Source organism: Chenopodium quinoa, unplaced genomic scaffold (genome assembly GCF_001683475.1).
Source record: "Chenopodium quinoa cultivar QQ74 unplaced genomic scaffold, ASM168347v1, whole genome shotgun sequence".
NCBI classification, from domain to species: domain Eukaryota; kingdom Viridiplantae; phylum Streptophyta; class Magnoliopsida; order Caryophyllales; family Amaranthaceae; genus Chenopodium; species Chenopodium quinoa.
Window position 1 is genome coordinate 1,938,034 of NW_018742415.1, and position 21,662 is coordinate 1,959,695.

At 35.3% G+C, this 21,662-nt stretch overlaps 2 protein-coding genes across 2 annotated transcripts; both read left to right on the top strand.

Annotated features, from left to right (window-relative positions):
• Window positions 1-1,761: 1,761 nt before the first annotated feature.
• Window positions 1,762-20,047, top strand: LOC110706925 (DExH-box ATP-dependent RNA helicase DExH9-like). The gene is made up of 14 exons (XM_021884924.1): window positions 1,762-2,165; window positions 3,689-3,889; window positions 3,979-4,197; window positions 4,966-5,304; window positions 6,016-6,120; window positions 8,063-8,173; window positions 9,055-9,305; window positions 9,550-9,673; window positions 9,769-10,051; window positions 10,237-10,391; window positions 10,582-10,731; window positions 10,804-11,036; window positions 11,489-11,753; window positions 19,282-20,047. Exons 1-14 carry the CDS (start codon window positions 1,914-1,916, stop codon window positions 19,558-19,560), a joined length of 2,967 nt encoding a protein of 988 aa, XP_021740616.1. The 5' UTR covers window positions 1,762-1,913; the 3' UTR covers window positions 19,561-20,047.
• LOC110706934 lies at window positions 11,817-16,850 on the top strand. The gene is made up of 2 exons (XM_021884936.1): window positions 11,817-16,647; window positions 16,741-16,850. Exon 1 carries the CDS (start codon window positions 13,050-13,052, stop codon window positions 14,868-14,870), a length of 1,821 nt encoding a protein of 606 aa, XP_021740628.1. The 5' UTR covers window positions 11,817-13,049; the 3' UTR covers window positions 14,871-16,647; window positions 16,741-16,850.
• Window positions 20,048-21,662: the final 1,615 nt, after the last annotated feature.

Genomic DNA, 21,662 nt, shown 5'->3' on the forward strand with positions numbered 1-21,662 from the left:
ATATTACCTGAAAACACATCAAAAACAAACCGAAAACCCGTGAAGCACGTAATATGGGGAACGTAAGCATAACAAGGTAATAATCGGCCAAAGCGGCCCCAAATACATCCAAAATCATCCTAAAATATGCTCTAAAGCGCGCCCTAAAGTGCGCTTGTCAGTCACTAATAATAAAAATCAAAGCTTTAACCCTAATTTGATACTAACATGCTATTATGAAAGAAAATAGGAAGCATCATAGTAATCATAATCGATATTAGGAACTTATTCTTTACCCTAAACATCACACTAAGAAAAGAATCCTCACATAATACTAGGGAAAACATCCTAACATGATACTAGGAATCAAAATAACAACCTAAACATGATTTCAATATGAAAATATCAATTAAAACAATTAAAGCACTTACTTGGATGCCTCGTACCTCTTTCTAACAATAAAATACACACGTTAGTAACTTCAAGGATAATAATAAAATCGAGGGTCTTTGAACATCTTTAAATTCGAATAGAATTAGGATTTAAAAAAAAGGAAAGTTTTATTCAATTTCAAACTCTTTGATTTTATCTTTTCAAAATAGGATAATTAAGATCTTTTAGAAACTCATAGAAGCTTCTAATAAATCCTAATTAATTTAGGAATAGGATTAAACCTTTGGACCCTCCACGTGATCATTGGGCTGTAGGTAAAATTCGGTTTGAGCTCATTTTAGTATTTTGGCCATAATTTCCTCATTATTCATCAGAATTAGGCTTATAATCTATCGTTGGAAAATTTTTTTCAAGCCCCATCCAACTACACTATTATTGGAACCATATCATGGAACAAACTAAACTGGAATGCATGTTTTTCATAAATAGGGTAAGAAAAGAAATATTTTCAAAAAACAGAAAGAAGAGATATTTTAATAAAAACATCCTCATCACTAGACTTTTCACACTTTCGCTTTGTTCGATAACAAATGACATAAAAGGTATTCATCAATGTGTTTGGCTTTGGAAAGACATATTTGGGTGTCTACAAGACGGGGGAGGGTTTCGATGGTGGGGGTCGCCGGATCGGCATTCCCCGGAGTGGGAGGGGGTTCCGGGGGGGTGGTGGGGGTTGCTTTTTTCTTTTTTCTTTTTTTTATTTTATTAATTTTTTTAAAAAAATTCCAACCAATCACGTGGTACCATGTGTCCCGTAACTTGTAAAAACAAGTTGGATGACCGGTTTGAACCAATGGAAGCAAATGCCCTCTAAAATTCAGATTATTAAATAATACTACATATTTGATAGTTGAGATTATTAAAAGTAAATCAATGGAAGTTGGGATTGTAAACAAGTACCAATTTTGAAAATGACAAAAATATTTTAAGGAAGAGAACGAGAAGATTTCCCTAAAAATTGTTGAATCGTAAATTAATTCTCTATTTGCGTTGGTTTAAAAACTTATTCCAATAGTATTGTCCCCGTAGGTTTGGTAGATTTTTTTTTTTATTTTTTTTATTGTTTGCAAAGAACCGCTAACGGTGATAGCGGTTCTATACTTATAAAACTGCTAATGCCGTTAGCGGTTCTTGTATAAGAAAACTTCAAACTTAAAACTTAATATATGAACCACTAACAACGTTAGCGGTTTTATAACAAGTATAGAACCGCTATCACCGCTAGCCGTTTTTTGTTTTTCTTCTTCCAATCCTATATGGACAATATTGTAGAAATAAGTTTTTAAACCGACGCAAATAGGGAATTAATTTACGTTTCAACAATTTTTATGGAAATCGTTCCAAGAGAACGATATGTGTGATCCCAAATACCCTTTGATTGACAAACAAATTAGGTCCAACCTGAAACAAGCGCAGCCCCTTTAACTCGGCGCCTCCATTCTCCACCGTCTCTTCTGTGTGCCGCCATAACAAACTCCTCAATGGGCTCTGCTAAGAGGAAATCAATAGAAGAAGAAAACTCAACAATGGAGTCTAAACCACCACCCCTTAAAATGATGAGAGAAGATAACAACACTATTGCTTGCTTCCATGACGTTTCATACCCTCAAGGCTATGCCCCTCCTTATCCTACTAACTCTTCAACCTCTACCCCTGCCAAGGAATTCCCCTTCTCCCTTGACCCTTTTCAGTCTGAAGCCATCAAGTGCCTTGAGAATTGCGAGTCTGTTATGGTAATATTTCTTGCCTCATTTTTTCTGGGTTTTTGCTGAATTTTTCTGGTATTTTGTTGAATTTTTCTGGGTTATTGCTGAATTTTTCTAGGTTTTTGTTATATTGTTCTGGGGTATTTGCGAAATGTTCGTTTGATTATTATGTCAAGTACGTTAGAATGATAATTTGATATTATCTTATGAAGTGCTTCATTAGAGTGAGGCGCTAAACTTGCACGCACTCTCCTGTTGATTGTGACATACTTCGTAGTACTTTGTTAAGGTTAAGATATTTGGAGCCTATATGTAGTTTATTATTGTTGTATAAATTGAAATTCCTGATTATATAGATTATGGAGTAGAATATCTCCAAAGGGTCTTAATGTCATCCATATATCATATACATACTCTTTTTGAATTTTATAATTCAATTTATCAAAGCAATAAGCAAGGTCAGATGTATAAAAGGGGGGATGGGAATCAAAAAGTTTACGTATGTTTAGTAAAACATCAATTTGTCAGAGGATGGATGTAGAGGCAATGCATATGCTTACCACATTGCTAAAAATGATCTTAACTTCTTATGTAGAAAGAAACAAGTATTGATACGACACAATTGCATTCTTATCCTTTTAGAATTAATGTTGACAAAATTTGAAATTTTCGACAAATAGGAATGCTGTTCATGATCTGCAGGCTGATGAGGAATATGTTATGTTCTGTAAATTCCATTTGAAAATAATAATAATAATAATAATAATAATAATAATAATAATAATAATAATAATAATAATAATAATTTTTAATAACCCAGCACACTTAGGGGTGCTTGGTTCAAGTAATTTAGGTACGGCCGTACGGGGTATGGGTTTAGAATAGGTGAGCTATACCATAACTTTAGGTATCAACTAAAAGAGGAATGCTCATTCATAACCTAACGCATAATATTAATTATCAAGTTACAACTCCATAGTTCATACCATCTTTATTTCATATTTGATTCCAAGCTCATACCACTTTGTGAACAAAAATTGCCCCTTTGTAAGATCATTTCATGATAATCACTTTGTAATAGTTGTTTTTATCTGTCTTTGTCACTTATTCGAATTGGAGGTCCTTTTTCTCTCCCTTCATTTAACAATATTAATCTTAGCTGATTTTTAACGTACTTAAAAGAGTTAAAACAGCGGAACAAACTAATAAGTATAAATTTTAGTAGAACATTGTATTATAATCATTGATAAAAAAATGAAATATTAAGACAAATTTATACAATTAGATAGTTAGGAAAGGAGGACAATATCCGATCTGAGACAGAGGGTGTGCTACTTTAAAATTTTGATAAATGTTTCGTTGTATCACATATTAGGTTGACATTTTTATATTTCAGGTGAATTCCTGTTGAAACTTTAATCTTCCACTAGTATTACGACCTACTATTAGTATTACACTTGCTTTTTTAGTTGGAGGTTCCCCCTATATCTTTAATGATTGTTTTCTGTTAAAATTTGAGTTACAGCGTATTGACTTATTCTTCATATTAGGTGTCAGCTCATACCTCAGCTGGAAAAACAGTGGTGGCTTCGTATGCAATTGCTATGTCGTTGCGGAACAAGCAAAGGGTGATATATACTTCCCCTATCAAGGCTCTTAGCAACCAGAAATACCGAGAATTCAAAGAAGAATTTTCAGATGTTGGTTTGATGACAGGAGATGTCACAATTGATCCTAATGCTTCTTGCTTGGTAAGTTGGTTGTTGGTTACGTGTGGCAGTTGTATGCTTGTTGTCTATGATATTTTTATCATAAGTTTCTAAATTACGTCAATGTGCAGGTGATGACAACAGAAATCTGGCGAAGTATGCAGTATAGAGGATCTGAAATTGCAAGAGAGGTTGCATGGGCAATATTTGATGAGGTTCACTATATGCGTGATAAGGAACGAGGTGTGGTATGGGAAGAGAGCATAGTGATGGCTCCAAAGAACTCTCGGTTTGTATTCCTATCAGCAACTGTACCTAACGCTAAGGAGTTTGCAGATTGGGTTGCTAAGGTGAAATATCTGCCTGTATTTTGATGATCTTTGTAATCCTCAATGTTTTACTTCGTATTTTTTTACATTTTATTTATTTTGTTTATTATTGTTTTTGTGTTTGGTCTTAGTTTTCTATGTGAATTTGGTCGTTATTATTCCTCCATTTTAATGGAGATGGTTAAATACAATATACAAAGTAAAATTTATTTAGTTGTACTTTAATATCAATTTTGTGACTTACCACTTTTAAAAAATGTTTTTATTTTTATTTTGCCACCAATGGATTAATGAATGGAATCTTTTAAGTGATGGGAAAATAGAATAAAAATGTTTTGTAAAGATGCTAAAATATTGAAAAAAAAAGTTATTCAATGTAGTTTAATCCAAAACCAGGTTTTTTTTAAGGGTGGTAGAAGTAAAAAAAAATTCCTATTTTAAAATGAAACATCAAAAGTTTTGAATATTGACTGCATTTGTTAAACTTTTATTACTCTGGATACTCTCTTCATTTTGAATCAAAGGTGAAAAATTCTTGTCACAAATCTATATGGATAGCTTTATTTATCTTTGTCTTACTCATTCACCTGACATACTCCAATAATTTCTGGGTAATCTGGACTTCGTAGATCCATGTTTTGTAGTGTAATGAAGGTCTACTATGTGATTGAATGTTTGAGATATAGCTAAATGGATTATGCCACATAGTGTAGTTCGCTAAAAAATTCTTGTGATTTTGAATCTTCCACAATAAGTTCACGATGGCTAAATGTAGTATTGCTGATGCAGGTTCACCAGCAGCCATGTCATATTGTATATACAGATTATCGGCCAACACCGCTACAACATTATATATTTCCTTCAGGTGGAAAAGGCCTGTACTTGGTGGTGGATGAGAAGGCTAAATTTCGTGAAGATAGTTTCCAGAAAGCCTTGAATGCCCTTGCCCCTGCTGCTGAAGGTGAAAAGAAGAGAGAGAATGGGAAGTGGCAAAAAGGTGTGGTCATTGGTAAGTTGGGAGAAGAAAGTGATATCTTCAAGCTGGTGAAAATGCTTATACAGCGTCAGTATGATCCTGTTATATTTTTTAGCTTCAGCAAAAGAGAGTGTGAATTTCTAGCCATGCAGGTAAGGAAGCCGTATTACTTATCATCCTCTTCGGTATATTGGGATTGAACTTGACTGCTTGTAGGTTCTAATTTAAAATACTACCTTGTATATATTTTGATCTTATGCTAAGTTTAGCTTTGGGAAGTTGGGTCACTTTTGTCAAAACTTATGACCTCTTTTTATGGCTGTGTTGTAATAGATTAACCTTAGGAAGGACAATTCGGGAAGTTTAGATGGTTTTAGGTCAGTAGTCCTTACTCCTTAGTATAAATAGGGGATAGTATATGCATTAGGCTTTATGTGAATTGTGAGGAAAAATGTTGAGAGTAGTAACCTCAAGTTACTAGGAGAGTGATAACCTAAAGTTATCAAGAGAGTGATAGCCTTAAGCTATTAATCTATCCTTTTGTATCCAAATTCAGCCATTATTAATCAAAGTATCAAGCTTTTATCTCTTAATTAATCTTTAAATTAGAAAATACTAAGTCAGTCCATAACATGTGTTTGCTACCTAGAAACATTATTGGCGGCTTTGGATTTATTGGAATTTCAAACATGTGTTTATTTAATAGTTCTTAATTGGTTATTGATTTTGTGCTCACTGTTTCTTTTACTCTTTTAATGCTAGAGATACTCTTCTATTTCTGTCATGCAATATCTTCACTGTTCTGTTTCCACTTTACTTATCTATTTGTGTTCTTCAGTCTTTGCTCTTTTGTTGTCTATTAGATGGCAAAGATGGATTTGAATGGGGATGATGAAAAGATGAACATAGAAACTATTTTCTGGAGTGCTATGGACATGTTGTCTGATGATGACAAGAAGCTCCCTCAGGTTACTACATATCTGTTGTTTAGTTATTTCAATTCTTTATATAGTACTTCTGAGTCTTTAAAGAGTATACTCGTCTTTGAGGGAAGAATGAACATAAAAATGAGCATCTATTTGTGTCTTGAGTTGCTCTTTGTGCAAGAGGATGACTTATCTCTTATATTGTATGGGATCTAATCTCTTTATGATTTTTTTTTCCCTTCAATATATAATATGAAATATGGCATTGTGATGCATAAATATGAAGAAACTAGTTTCTCATCTGAATTAATGCAAGGATTAAAAAAATATACATTTATAAAATAGATGTATGCTTTGTGAGGTCTAGTCTTGTCTATCCATCTTTCACCTTATGCCTAAGCTTCAGACATCTATTATCACCACACCTTGCATATTTAAAACGAGTTTTGCAATTGTGAATGTGTTGTTTGCATTTACTTGAATGTATTATACTTCTTTAGTGGGGGTTAGAAGAAGGAAAATCTGTATAATTTTTGTGGTCAAGACTGTTAGATGGTAATCTTTAAGAGTTGAGGAAAGATGTACATTAAATGATCTCGAACATAGGTATAAAAATCTTTCCTGCTCATTGGGTGATTATCCCTTGGCTCAATTTGCTTCAGCAAAGGTTTGCGTTAAGCAAGATTTTGGAACTTTCTTTTTTTGTCTTTAATATACAATTGCTGTTTTCTGCTTTACTAAAGCTAATGTTACTGTTGCTTATTATTTTTTATTTAGAAGAATTGTGCCTTAGTTTGCCCCTATAGTCTTGCTTATATTTGTTTACATTGGTTGCTAAGCCTTGTGGTTGGCATTTTAATCAAATTTATTTGTGACAATCTTCAAGTGTTCAACAAGAACAAGAGGTAGACAAACAACTATATAGGATATATTTGACGCTTCAATCTGGCAAGTTTTATGCATGAAGTGAATTGGAAAAACTTCAACTTGCATATCTTATATTGGAATTAAAACCTGAATATAAAGCTTCTGACTCAGTTCAACCTTTGTTTTTGAAAAAATTGTAAAATTTGAACCTAGCCCTAGAACTTGACCCAACTTGGTATAGAAATGAACATATAGCCCATAAATTTAGATTGAGTAGCCCAAACCTGAACCAATAAATGTGTTTAACACGTCTATGTGAGAAGGATACTTTGTAAACTAAGTCGTTAATACATGCAATTGCATTTTTCTTTTCCGGATGCAGTGAATGAGCTTTATTTTGTATGATGAGGGGTATCATATACTAGGGGCTTGTTTGGTTCACCTTATTTTTGCTTATCTAATCTAGTCTAAATGTCAGATTTGACTAAACTTTGACCTTAAATATACGACAATCTATATTGAAATAATATATCAAGGGGTCTTGTTAGATTCGTAGTAATGTGTATTTTATTAATATGTGATTTTCATAATTTTTTTCATTACAAAATTAAAGATATTTAGCGATATAAAACTACACATAAAACGATGATCTGGGGTGAACTTATTTCTGGATCTGAACTTATTTTTTCTGAAATAAGTAAAAATAAGGTTGAACTACAAGGCCTTACTCCGTATTTTTAATCACAGCATTTGGAATTTTACACTATTTGCACACTCCTTTGATCGTCTATTGTGATTTATATGATGGAAAAAGTATAGTCATGTAGAATCTTGTTAGATTCGTCTCGAAGTACACTTTCATAATATCAATTTTTTTTTTAACTTTTGTTACAATACAACTTACGATATTTAAGCTAAAAAATGTGCATTGGTGAGCATGAAATCCTCAATGTTTTGATTAAAATAAACGGTGGAAATACTATACAAGTGGCTAAATTTCCCAAATACTCTTCTTCCCCACACCACTCCTATGTTTTGTCTACATTTTTAATTCGTAATACTCTTATACTCGTGCTTTAAACTGTTGTGTAACTCTTAGGTTTTTGATGTTCTGTAGGTTACAAACCTGTTACCTCTCTTAAAACGTGGGATAGGAGTTCATCATTCTGGCTTGCTTCCAATTCTGAAGGAAGTAATTGAAATTCTATTTCAAGAAGGGCTTATCAAGGTATAATGGCACACATCATGCCATATATGAATTGTGTTCATGTAGAGTCTAATGGGCTATAATCGTTTTGTTGAACTTGGTGATTACGTGTGCAAGTATTGTCTAAAAGATCCTATAAGGGTTTTAAAGAGAACTCTACGGGTGTTTAGATTTTTGAACTTGAATTGGATATTAGTATGTACTCCCTCCGTATTTAATTAGTTAATTAGTTGCTCCACTTTCCATTTGCGGCCGTATTTAAATAATTGCTACATTTCCTTTTTTTTTTGAAACTTTTACCAACAAATTTTTACTATTTTCCTCCCCATTAGTGGTCCCCTTATATCATATTTTAATAATTTTCATATTTACTCTCCTCCCCACTTATACCCAATAATCCACTTTTGCTTTTTTAGGCCTTGTTTGGTTGACATTATAAAATGGGGGACTTAGGAATTCATGGGAATTGATAAAATGGGTAGTTGTTTTGGTTGACATAAAAAAGAAAAAATGGGGGAAGTGGGAATTCATGGGAATTTCAATTTCCCTTATTGCCAACCAACACATTTAAGAAATTCCTAGGAATTTCAGTAAGGAATTAACTACCCATGAAGTATAAATTCCTATGGGAATTAAATTCCCACGTCAACCAAAGAACACCTTAGATTTTGTTTTATTATTTAACGTCACTTCAATCATAAATTGATGTTTTTCTACTATTTCCCTAAAACTCCGTGTCCAGAAGTAGAGCAATTAATTAAATACAGAGGGAATATAGATTTCTTTACATGGTTGATCAACTTTGAGTACACCATTTGTACATGCCACTTTTTATTTAATGTTTATGAGTCATGAAGACTTATTATTACGCGAGAATGCCAAATTGAATGAAAATTCTTCAGTGCTTATTTGCAACAGAGACCTTTAGCATTGGTTTGAACATGCCTGCAAAGACCGTTGTGTTTACAAATGTCCGTAAGTTTGACGGAGATAAGTTTCGATGGATTTCTAGTGGAGAGTATATACAAATGAGTGGTCGTGCTGGTCGTCGAGGTATTGATGACCGTGGAATATGTATTCTGATGGTGGATGAGAAGCTTGAACCTTCAACTGCCAAGATGATGCTTAAAGGGAATGCTGATAGTTTGAACAGGTATCCATCTATATTGCTTGTGTGGTGGTGGTACTTTGAGTTATTGTTAAGTGGGGAGAATAATCTACCGATCTCACTGCACTTTAACTTGACATAGTGTGACTTTTTATTCATATATCTAAGTATCAGTAGTACCACAAAAATCATAATTCATTTGGATTGCCAAGTTCTATATATGCCGGATTATTATTCATGAAATGTTTGTCCTGCAAATATTATCTGACTCCAATTTCTTTGTATGAAGTGCCTTTCATCTGAGCTACAACATGCTTTTGAATCAATTGCGGTGTGAAGATGGTAACCCTGAAAATTTGCTCCGTGACTCATTCTATCAGTTTCAAGCTGATCGTGCCATGCCTGATTTGGAGGTTAGTATTGACATCTTGTTTTTTTTTTTTTTTTGAGGAACTTTTTTTTTCAGTATGCATGCTGTTTTCTGATTTTTGACTTCATTTCTCTTCAGAGGCAAGCTAAACAACTTAAAGAGGAGAGGGATTCAATTATTATTGATGGGGAAGAAAGCTTGAAGAATTATTACTCTTTAATCGAGCAATACAAAAGTATAAAGAAAGATGTCCGTGATATTGTTTTTTCTCCCAAGTATTGCTTACCTTTCTTACAGCCTGGAAGACTTGTATGCATTGAATGCACAAGAACTGATGAAGATCTTCCATCATTCTCCATTGAGGACATTGTGACTTGGGGTGTCATTATAAATTTTCGAAGGATTAAGAGTGTTTCTGAAGGTGGGTGACACTCATCTGCGCACTCCAATATATTTTTGATACCTCAAATGACACGGACTTTGTGTTTGTTTTAAAAAAGTTGTTTCATGTAAAGATTTTAGCTATAAAATATGTCATCTAATCTATAAGTCACCAATTACCATTTTATTAGTAGCTTGCTTACTTATGTTGACAATATTCGTCAGATGAAGGCAGTAAAAAGCCAGAGGATGCAAGCTACACTGTAGATGTTCTTGCAAAATGCATGGTGAGCGGAGAGGATGGAGCAAAGAAAACTACTAAAATTGTTCCACTTAAGGATTCAGGGGAGCCTATTGTAGTGTCTGTTCCACTTTCTCAGGTAAAATCACCTCGTTGTTGTTAGATTTTCCTGTACATGTTTTCTTTCATGACTGTAAACTTTTTTTACTTTAGCAAATCTAATGTACTCATTTTGAGGCATTGTTAACTTGTTACAAGCACTCCTAATATAATTTTTGGAGCACTCCAACTGTTAAAGCTTGAATTCTAACTGAGCTCATCTACACCAGATTTACAATGTGAGTAGCATACGTGTGATTATGTCCAAGAATCTTTTGCCATTAGAGGCTCGAGAAAACACGTTGAAGAAGGTATCAGAAGTTCTGTCCAGGTTTTCTAAGGATGGAGTTCCTTTGCTAGATCCTGAAGAAGATATGAAGGTAGACTAATTGAGATTTTATCCTTTTGCTACTTACTTCGTATCAGCTTACTTCAATTTATGTATCCTTCAGGTTCAAAGCAGCTTATACAGAAAGGCTGTTCGCAGAATTGAAGCATTAGAGAGTCTGTTTGGAAAGCATGAAGTGGCAAAATCTCCTTTGATTAAGGAGAAACTTAAAACGTTGCATCAGAAGCAAGAACTTGCTGCCAAGATAAAGTCTATTAAAAGACAAATGAAGACCTCTACTGCATTAGCATTCAAAGATGAGCTCAAAGCAAGGAAACGAGTTTTGAGGCGGCTTGGGTAACAATTTTTGTCTTTATTGGTCTAGCGCATTAGTGCTTTTGTGAAAATATATATTCTCGCTGTTTTTAATACTTTAATACTATTTGCCCTTCAAACTTGATTTCCCTTAGCATCAAGAAAGAAAATTTCTTCTCTACGGTTAGACATCCACCTATCAATGATGTCTTCAGATGATTTGCTGTCTGTCTAGTTTCTAAACATAAATGTTCCAGTCTTGATACAGGAGCTTCAAATTTTAACCTATAAAATTTTAGTATCTAGCTCTACTATAAATTATGATATAATCTTATTTGTTGCTGACTATCTGACAATGTTTTGTTCTGTTTGTGTTGTGAATAGATTAGTCTGTATTGCTCTTCGTGTTCAATATGCTTACCTGATCTCTAAAGGCCACAAACTTTTGTTATTGATTTAATGATGTTACTCCTTCCCCCACCCCCTCTCTGCAGGTATGTTACCAATGACGATGTTGTGGAGTTGAAGGGGAAGGTAGCCTCTGAAATTAGTAGTGCTGATGAGTTGACGCTAACAGAGCTTATGTTCAGTGGCATTTTTAAAGACATAAAGTTAGAAGATATGGTGGCCCTTTTATCATGTTTTGTATGGCAAGAAAAACTTCAAGATGCTCAAAAACCTAGAGAAGAACTTGAGCTGCTCTTTGCACAGTTACAAGATACAGCTAGGAGGGTTGCCAAAGTCCAGCTTGAGTGCAAGGTAGCTTAACAATCATATTTTCTTTGCCTTTAGTCCCCCCCCTCCCCCCCTCCCTCTCTCTCTCTCTCTCACACACACACACACACACACACACACACACACACAAAAGAAGGGTAAAAACCAATACAAGTTGCATTATCATTATCATTGGTTGTTGAAGCTATTTCTCCACTTTGGCCCTTGTTCTTTTGAACTTTATTTTTATTAGTATAGGTATTTTAGCAATAAAAGTATATGTAGCCTATAAATAATCACATCTTAATTCTATTTGGATATGAAAAGAAGAGAACAATATTGATGATAGTTATTGTGAAATTATCTAACCTAAAATATATTATGCTTATTCATGTTACAAAATTAAGGCAGTTTAAATGAGAATATTTCAATTACCAAAAAATTTCAAATCTGATGTATTTTTGAATTTAACTCATTTAGTTAATTTGTTCAGCATCGAACAAATTGAAACCTATTGTCATGTGTTAGGAATACCAATTTGATGACTAATTAGTAACCCTAACATGTGATAGTAGGTTTATTGATAAATGTTAAGGCCGAAAAGATGATAGATTCAAGCAGAATAAAATGTGAATCAAGTAAATATTAGGAAAAATTGAAAAGAATAAACCCACCTTTGGCACATCTTCTCAAAATAATCCCACCTTTGCATATTCTAGAAATAATCCCACCTTTGTGCCCCATATTCTCAAAATGATCCTTTTTTACCTTCAACCTGTTTTACAAGTTAGATTTTTGTAATAGACCGACTTTAGGGGGGGGGGGTCAGCCACATATACGGGTCTACGCTAAAAGAGTCAAACACGGGTATCAACAACACAAACCACAAAGAGCAAGGGACAAAATCAATTAAGAAGAGGAGAAGGAAAGGAAGCAACCTTAGTCCTAGGATGTTTATTTATGTTTTTCTATACTAGCTAATTTTCACATGTTAAGCCTTAAGGTCATCCTGACCATCTTAGTATAAGTAGTATGGCTAGTGTTAGTGGAAAAGGCAGGCAGAAATTAGTGAGGAAAATTTGGAGAGTTGCAACCTCAAGTTGCTAGGAGATTTGTAGCCTCAAGCTACTATGTATCCCTTCCATTAATCAGTTCAATGAAAAATCAGTCCTTCTCTTACTAATGAGTATTATCGAGTGAATCAGCCTTAGTCTATAACAATAGGTATCAGAGCAGGCGGTCTTGTGGCCTGCCGGTGACTGAAACCACCGTCCGTACAACGTAAAAAATAAAATAAAAAAATGCAGTTTCTGGAACAGAAGGAGCACATCTCATGAGGCAATGGATTCAAGAAGGATTCGAACACCTTTCACGCATAAGGAACTAAGAACTTCGGATCTCAAGGAGGAGGAGCAGAGAACTCGACAAGAGCTGCAACTTCCAGAGTTTACTGGAAGCAATTTGGAAGATTGGGTCCTTCAGCTTGAGGATTCCTTCCAATTCTTCGAGATGAATGAGGAGACGAAGTTGAAGGCTGCCATTATTGGACTTGATGGCAAGGCGTTGCAGTGGTTTGAACGTGAACACCAATGGCAACCATTTCGTGACTGGCAAGAATTGAAGACTTGGCTGCTTCGAAATTCAGGGAGGTGGCTACCAAATAAGAAGGAAAGGAGTGAGAAATCTCCGAAATTATTAGAGAAAGAATCCATTAGGGCAGTGGTGGAAGTGGCGGTCGCCCAAGCAATGGCAGCGGAAAGGGAGAGGCTGGATGAGAAGAGAGGCCCTTTCGAATCCAAACCCTTGGCCGAGCAAGTCGTTGCAACTGTGAGCACGGAGAGGAAAGTTGAGGAAGGTCTCACAGACGAACCAACGGCAGTCTCCTTCAAGTCTGCCGGTGCACCGGTTTCGGTGGAGGACGAGCTGGAGTCGCCAACGAATTTGGTGGTGGACGGTGGACGTCATGGGCGTGGTGGGTTGACTGGTGGATTTATCCGTGCTAGTGACTATGATGGTGGGGGGAGTGTTTTCGAAGGTGGCCTTGGTGGTGAATCTGGTGATTATTCCGAAGACTTTGACAGCAAGTTGGGTTACGTGGTTGGAGTATTCGCAGGAAAATTGAATTCGGGTGGAAGGTTTGGTGATTATGGAGCGGGATTTAAGGGTAGTGGTCAAGGTAACTCTGCCGGTGAATCTGGTGGTGGGTTCCGTGGTCTTGCTGGTGGTATTTGCAACGAATTTGAGGGGGGTAGATGGAGAAGGAAACTTAGTGGTGGCTCAGGTTGTTCACCAGGGGGAAAATTCGAGAGAGGGGGTGCCGGTGAAAGTGGATCCGGCGGTGGCCCAGGATTACTTGGCAGAAAGGGTGAGCATGGTTGTAAGGCCACCGCTAGGGGTGGACTGAACAGAGAAGGCGCAAGTTTTGTGATGGGCAGATCCGGTGGTGGACTGGGTTATTTGGTCGCCGGAGAAAAAGATGGTGCAAGGTGCAAGAGCAGCGATGGCAGAAGCGGTGTAGGTCGAGGCGAAATTACCGGTGAGTCGTCACCATGGATGGTAGCAAGAAGGGGCGGTGACTTTTGTAGTGGCTTTACCGGCGGTGGTTGCTTGGTCGGAGGTGGTTTAGTTGGTGGATCCAACGGTGGTCCAGGTAATTTAGCCGGAAAAGTTGAGAGGGGTGGTAAGACCGCCGCTAGTGGTGGCCTGAACAGAGAAGAAGATGGCGTCGTTAGTGCTGGGCCCGGTAGTGGCTGTCGTCTCTTCGCCGGAGGTGGCTTGTTGGAAAGTGGACTGGAGTACTTTGGAGGGGTTGGAGAGCTTCATGAATGGTGGATATTTGGTGGGTTCCAGAAGCATCATGAAAAAGTGATGAAAGGGAATTTGACTAAGTCAAAGCTTAGCTTGGAGAGAAAGTCAGTGATAAAATATGTTAGTAAGGGTATTATGGTAATATGCCTTGAAAATATAATACAAGAATCAGGTCAGCTGCTAGAGTCACGTGCAGCTAAAAGAGATGAAAGGCTTGACAGTTTAAATACTACATTGCTAGTACAAACCCATTTACAGCCCAATCCTTTTAATGAGAGGAACCTTCACTATGGGCTAAGAAAACTCAGGCCCATTCCTCTAAACTTAGATGCAAAATACAAACTCATTTCCTAATTTTCTCACTATCAATCTGCTAACCGTAAGCCCACAAACCTATCAATCTGTAGACCCACTTTGAGGACTTACTTTTCCTTAGATACTGTCATTTTATTAGTTAATAGTGTCCCACCCATCCCAGTTATACCACCCAATATATTCCGACCCCATTTCTTCAGCCAATTGTTAGACCAAAATGTTCATTGCAATTCCCACAACCCACAGCCTACACACCATCCCAAGCACAAGTCAACGGAGTCCAACTCCATCCACCATTCGACCCTCTCTCATGACAAATTGGTGCATTATTCACAACCTTCTGCCATATTAAGGCTAAGAAGGGGAGCTCTAAGGCCTCTAACTTTCAACAATGAGCAGAAGTTTTCACTACAGCTCTCTCTGAGTTTCGACCAATTCAAGAGTGGGATTAGAGATCAATGTTGCCGAGGCCGGGATCCACGTGCCGATTATCAACCACCTTGAGGACAAGGTGGAACTCGAGGGGGCCGGTAATGTAATAGACCGGCTTTAGGGGGTGGGTGGGTCAGCCACATATACGGGTCTACGCTAAAAGAGTCAAACACGGGTATCAACAAAACAAACCACAAAGAGCAAGGGACAAAATCAATTAAGAAGAGGAGAAGGAAAGGAAGCAACTTTAGTCCTAGGATGTTTATTTATGTTTTTCTATATTAGCTAAGTTTCACATGTTAAGCCTTAAGGTCATCCTTGACCATCTTAGTATAAGTAGTATGGCTAGTGTTAGTGGAAAAGGCAGGCAGAAATTAGTGAGGAAAATTTGGAGAGTTGCAACCTCAAGTTGCTAGGAGATTTGTAGCCTCAAGCTACTATGTATCCCTTCCATTAATCAGTTCAATGAAAAATCAGTCCTTCTCTTACTAATGAGTATTATCGAGTGAATCAGCCTTAGTCTATAACAATTTTGTTTTATTTTTAATTTTTTTTACTTTAATCTTTCTTCGCCCACCTCACCCCATTCCTCCATGTCCACCACCATCACCACCCACCACCGAACTGACCCCCACCCAAAACCCCACCTGAATCAAGGAGGAGGGAAGGGGAAGGGGCTGCCATGTCCAATCCCCACCCCAACTCCCCTTTTAACCCCCAAATCGATAAAAAGAGTGTTCAAGAGTGTTTTTTGCAAAATCCAATGGTGATAAAAATAGCAGCAGCAACAATGAAGGTTGGGGAATGGGATTCTTGTTCATCCTTTCTCACCATCACCGAGATAATAACAACAATACTTCTCACGAACAACCTAATTTCTCTGGTAGTAAGAAGAAATCTTCAATTTCATTCACTTCGAAATCAAACACCAATTTACTCGTTTCTAAATCACAATCTACTTTATCAATTTGTGGAATTTTAGTTTTCACAACTATTTTATTATTCACTCTTTCAATTTTCAAACCCACCTCTGTTATGAATAACAATTACCAAGATCGAACGCTGTTCAACCTTCGAACCCACTCAAACACCAAGATCGAACGCTGTTCAGCATTGAAGGAGAGAGAAAATAAAGGGTAGTTTATAAATTGCCCAAAAATGGTGGATTTATGCAAGAAAATTACAGTAGTTTTGATGAAGAAGATGATGAAATTGGTTTTTTTTTTTCCTTTTCTCTCAAATTTCTGCAATCTTTAATTTGTTTTAATTTTTAAATTGTCTTTTTCTATGGAGGAGAGAGTGGGAATGCGAGCAAGGAAATGGAAAGTGAGAAAGGGAGGGAGGCTGGCCGGATGCGGCTCCGGCAAGGGAAGGAAGGAAAAAGGTTTTTTTTTTTTTTTATTCTTTAATTTTTTACAAAAATTATATATAAAACCCAATTAAAAGGCGACACGTGTCAAATTACCTTTTAAAACAGGCTGGTCAATTAATGAAAAAGGGTCATCTTGAGAAAATGGGGTACAAAGGTGGGATTGTTTCCAGAATACGCAAAGGTAAGATTATTTTGAGAAGATGTGCCAAAAGTGGGATTATTCTTTTCAATTTTTCCTAAATATTAATACTACCTCTGTTTTTATTTAGTTGACACATTTTGACTTTAGCACTATTCACAAACCTCTTTTTGATTGTGTTTTGTGTTTTATACGTAATGAAATATATAGTCATGTGGTATATATATTTAAAATATCAACTTTTCATAATTTTTTCTTATCGATAATTAAATATATTAATGATTGAATAAGTGTATTGGCTAACGTGAATAAAGAAACGTGTAAACTAAAAAGAAACGAATGAAGTATAATGTTAGTAATTTTGGAGTATTGATTTTTATAGAACTATTTTGATTTTTTTTTTCCTTGAATTGATTATCTTTGAACTTGCTTCTTTTTTAATTGCTTTTAAGTGATTTGATTGATATTTGCTGGTTTTATTTGATGAAAAGAGCAAAGCCCATCAGGTGATTAGTGGAATTGATTATTTTTTGGCTGTCAAATAAAAAATTTCCTTTTAAGGATTACTTGATGAATGAGAAGAAAATGATATATTGGAAGTGAGAGAGAGAAGTGTTTTCCATCCACCTACTTGCCTCTCACTACTCAAAAGGGTTTTCTTATTTGATGAAAATGGGATTGTTAATGCCCATGATACGTTATGCGAAGGCTTGTAATTGGTTTTGTCTTAATGTTTGGGAGGATTTTCTTGGACGTTGTAGAATTATATTGTGTGGCTCTTCCTAGTTGCTACAATAATTGTTAAAAATGTTTCTGGCTTTTAATTATTAAATTGATATTCTCTTGACTAGGGGTATTAATGAGCTGAGGTGGTTTTTGAACTACTCGAGACTCGGCTTGACCAAAGCTCGGTATAGGCTCAGCTTTAGTGAGTGAGCTAGACTCGAGCTCGACTTTGGGTTGAGATCTTAACGGCTTGGCTCGAAAGCTCGGGAGCAAGCTCGAATATTTTCTTGTATAATAGTTTTATTTTTGGTAATAAATTAATTATTAGCATTAACTTTTCTTCATATTTATGGCACAAAGGGTAATTATCAACATTAATGGGGTAATTTAGTAACTAAACATTTTAAAGGGTATAATTGTCCAAGCAATATTCATAAGAGAGGGAAAATATGTAAACAAATATTATTGGGGGTATAAATATCCGCATACTATTCTTATTAGTTTTAAAAAAGAGCTATTTAACATTAATGGAGGCAATTAATTATATAAACATTTTAGAGGGTATAATCGTTCAAGTACTATTCCTAAGAGTAGTCTCATACTTTTTGAAAGGTATGGATTTATGGCTTAGGGACTTAAATTAATCTTCATAACTCTAGTGTTCTCACCGAGTTTTGGAACTTTGATGATGTTTTTTGTTATTGTTAATAGAGAAGAACTAAAACAAATTATAGAGGAAAGAAATAGTCACATTGAAAGATAGGAACAAGGAGTAGAATATGAGAGTTACTAAAGCAAACTTTGATTGTCTTAGAAACAATGATCACGGGCTCCATTTGGGCCCTTGTTAAATGGCTAAAGACTAAGGTACCTAAGCCTCGAGCCGAGCTTTTTGGAGTCTCGAGCCTTAAGGAGTATCCAGCTCGAGCCTCGAGCTCGAGAGCAGGGTAGGCTCGGCTCGGCTCGGCTTGTTAACACCCCTATTGTTTTTTTTTTTTTTTGAAACAATTAATACCCCTACTTGTGACATTGTTGAAAGTGCCAAAATGAAAATCTAGCCTAGCTAGCAAAGTTCAAAAGATTATGTTGCAGTCAGATTTTCTTTTGTCAAACCTTTGATTGTGTCTACATTGTGTGCAAAGATTCTTAGAGCTCATAATACTTCCGTTTCTATAGGCTATTAACACTTTCTGTTTTATCCCGTTTCAGAAACTTGTTAACACTTTCACTTTTTTTCCATTTTTTCAAACCCCTTTTTCTTCACCCACCTTTATATCTTCTTCATCTATCTTATTCCTACACTCACCACATCACATCAACTCACTTTCCAATTGCCTTTATGTGTGCAAACAGTGTATGTTAATAGCTTTCAGAAAAATAGGTAATACCACACAAGGCCAAGCCTGGGACTGTGTGGGCAATTGAATTATGCTGTATAAATGGACTGATTATCATGAATTGTGTGGTTCAGCCAAATTGGCTCAATGTTTATTTGTGTTGATTTCATTTTTTATGCGGGTTTTCCTTAAAATTTTGAGAGAAATCAAGGTAAAGAAGAAAAAAGAGCCTGATAGAACCATATTAGGCAATAGAAAATGCACTGAGAAATGAAAACATATTAGGCAATAGAAAATGCGCTGAGAAATGAAATTAAATTTCCCATCTTGAATTTGAAGAGAAACTTTCCGATCCACATATGATGGCTTTGTTTATTTTGGTACTGATAAAAAATTCTATGTTCTACTTGGCTATTTGACATCATTTTTCTATTTTGATGATAGGTCCAAATTGATGTTGAGAATTTTGTGAGCTCATTCCGGCCTGATATTATGGAGGCAGTCTATGCCTGGGCTAAAGGATCCAAATTCTATGAGATCATGGAAATTACGCAGGTTTTTGAGGGAAGTTTGATCAGGGCTATTAGGAGATTGGAAGAAGTCCTTCAGCAACTCATTCTCGCAGCTAAATCTATTGGGGAGATAGAGCTTGAATCTAAGTTTGAAGACACTGTCTCCATGATTAAAAGGGACATTGTCTTTGCTGCATCATTATACTTATAGTCTCTTAACTATATTTGTCTTCCTTTAACTTGGCGAGATTTTTCCAAAATTCATGCTTAATTTATGGTTATGTCCTCAAACTTGAAGATTACTACATAGATCGAGCCAAATGCAGTGGACATGGCATTTCCAACAGTTTGTAATAGGCGCATGGAAAAGAAGCCACTACGCCTTGGCTACAGCCCAGAAGTCAAGTCGAGGGCTCAAATTTTGCATGGAAAAAGCTACTCCAACATGTACAACAACTCCAAGTGATGCTATGATTTTAATGCAACACCTACAGATTAGAGTCGATTGAGAGGTGCTTCTGTATCTTTCAAAAATTTTTTTTTAACTTATTTGAGAACCATAGCCTACCAGAATCTAGTTAATCAAATTTGTTAGATTTTTAACTTTTAATTTGTACCAATACTAATCTTGATAATGTATATTCTATTTTCAAGGTGTGTGGAATCTGTCATTATACCGTTTTGAACAAATTTCTTCTTGTTGCGCATCATAAAGATTCATAACGTTCATCTTTCAGTCATCATCATTCTTTTAAGCTTTTCTTTATCTTCCAGTAATCTTATGTGAAACCAGAGTGGATTTTGTCTATAATACGTATCTAAAAGTCTTTGACACTTAATTTTCTTTCATCCAAAAAGTTCTCATCACTTTCCCTTTATTCCAATTTTTAAAAGGCAAAAGCGAACGAATGCCACGGGGGTGTTGGATAAGTTAGTTAAAAGTAGAAAGATTAAATTCAAAATAAGCATTAATTAAATCGATTAACGCGTGATTTTGTCATGATTTCCCAAATTGATACCACTTGAAGTAATAATTTAAATGTTTATCCAAAGCTCCGAGGGCGTTCGTTAGCATGATTTTTTAAAAACATTTTATACTTAATCTTTTTAGAGTTTAAGATTAAAATAAAATAAAAAAATATCCAAAATATCCAATTTGGAATATGAACCAACAAGGGCATTAGTTTTGGAAGTAAATAAGTAAATAAACATGACTTTTATAAAAACATTTGATACTTAATCTTTTTAGAGTTTAAGATTAAAATAAAATAAAAAATAAAAAAATATCCAATTTGGAATATGAACCAAGGCCATTAGTTTTGGAAGTAAATAAGTAAATAAACCAATGGGATTAGGTTAATAGGAAACAAATTGAGAGAAGACTTTAAAATGGTCAAAATATCCCTTATATGAGCCTTAAAACAGGAAACTTGACTAGAATCAAAGTAAGAGGTAGTAAATTAATGTAATGTCTTTTATGGAGCAGTTTGTTTAAAATAAAGTTTTATTTATTTATTTATTATTTTTTAATTGATGGTAAAATCAATACATGGTATTAAAAGATGATAAAATTTAGGATTTTTTAAAGTTATGCCCCCAGGGTTATTGAGTTTCTAAGGTGTGCCCATGCTTTTTTAAAATTACAGGATATATCCTCCAACTTAAGGTGTTTATTCAACCGTACTCTATAACGTCAATCCAATGTTAGTAGTTGTATTAACGGTTCATTATCACACTTTGGAGAGAAATTTCACGCCCAAATTAAGTTAGAGTTATATAAGTAGGTTACAATTTAACACTTTTTTTACAAAATTTCTCATCTGCCTTTTCTTCTTTCTTCTAAAAGCAACCATTGATATGTCAAGCTCTCAGTGTATTTCTTATTCTTTTTTCTCATCCGCTTCTTATTACTTCATATTTATTTACAATTCTAACGTCGAGTTTACGTCAGAGGGTACGGTTGATTAAACAGCTTAAGTTGGAGGACACAACTTGTAATTTTGAAAAAACATGACACACCTTAGAAACTCAACAACCTTGAGGGCATAACTTTGAAAAACCCTAAAATTTAAGATATTACATACGTAAAATCTTATTAGATTTGTTTCAATGCGTAGATTTTAAAATCTTTATACCCACTAGTTTTATTATAATACGACATTAAAATAATATATATGAACTTATCCAAAAAAAACCTTAAATTGGTCATATATTATAAGTTTTAAATTATGAAACATGCATTCTACTATAGTACTATCCCTTAACATCAGGTGAAGCCATCAATATTGGAGCAGTACTTTGACGCTGAGAGAT

What these genes read in the sequence shown, in the direction of transcription:
- LOC110706925 (XM_021884924.1), top strand. Translation starts at nt 1,914, where the DNA reads ATGGGCTCTGCTAAGAGGAAATCAATAGAAGAAGAAAACTCAACAATG. An exon ending in ATCCTAATGCTTCTTGCTTG is followed by an intron (nt 3,890 to 3,978) that starts GTAAGTTGGTTG and finishes GTCAATGTGCAG; the next exon opens with GTGATGACAACAGAAATCTG. An exon ending in TTCAAGAAGGGCTTATCAAG is followed by an intron (nt 8,174 to 9,054) that starts GTATAATGGCAC and finishes AAAATTCTTCAG; the next exon opens with TGCTTATTTGCAACAGAGAC.
- LOC110706934 (XM_021884936.1), top strand. Translation starts at nt 13,050, where the DNA reads ATGGATTCAAGAAGGATTCGAACACCTTTCACGCATAAGGAACTAAGA.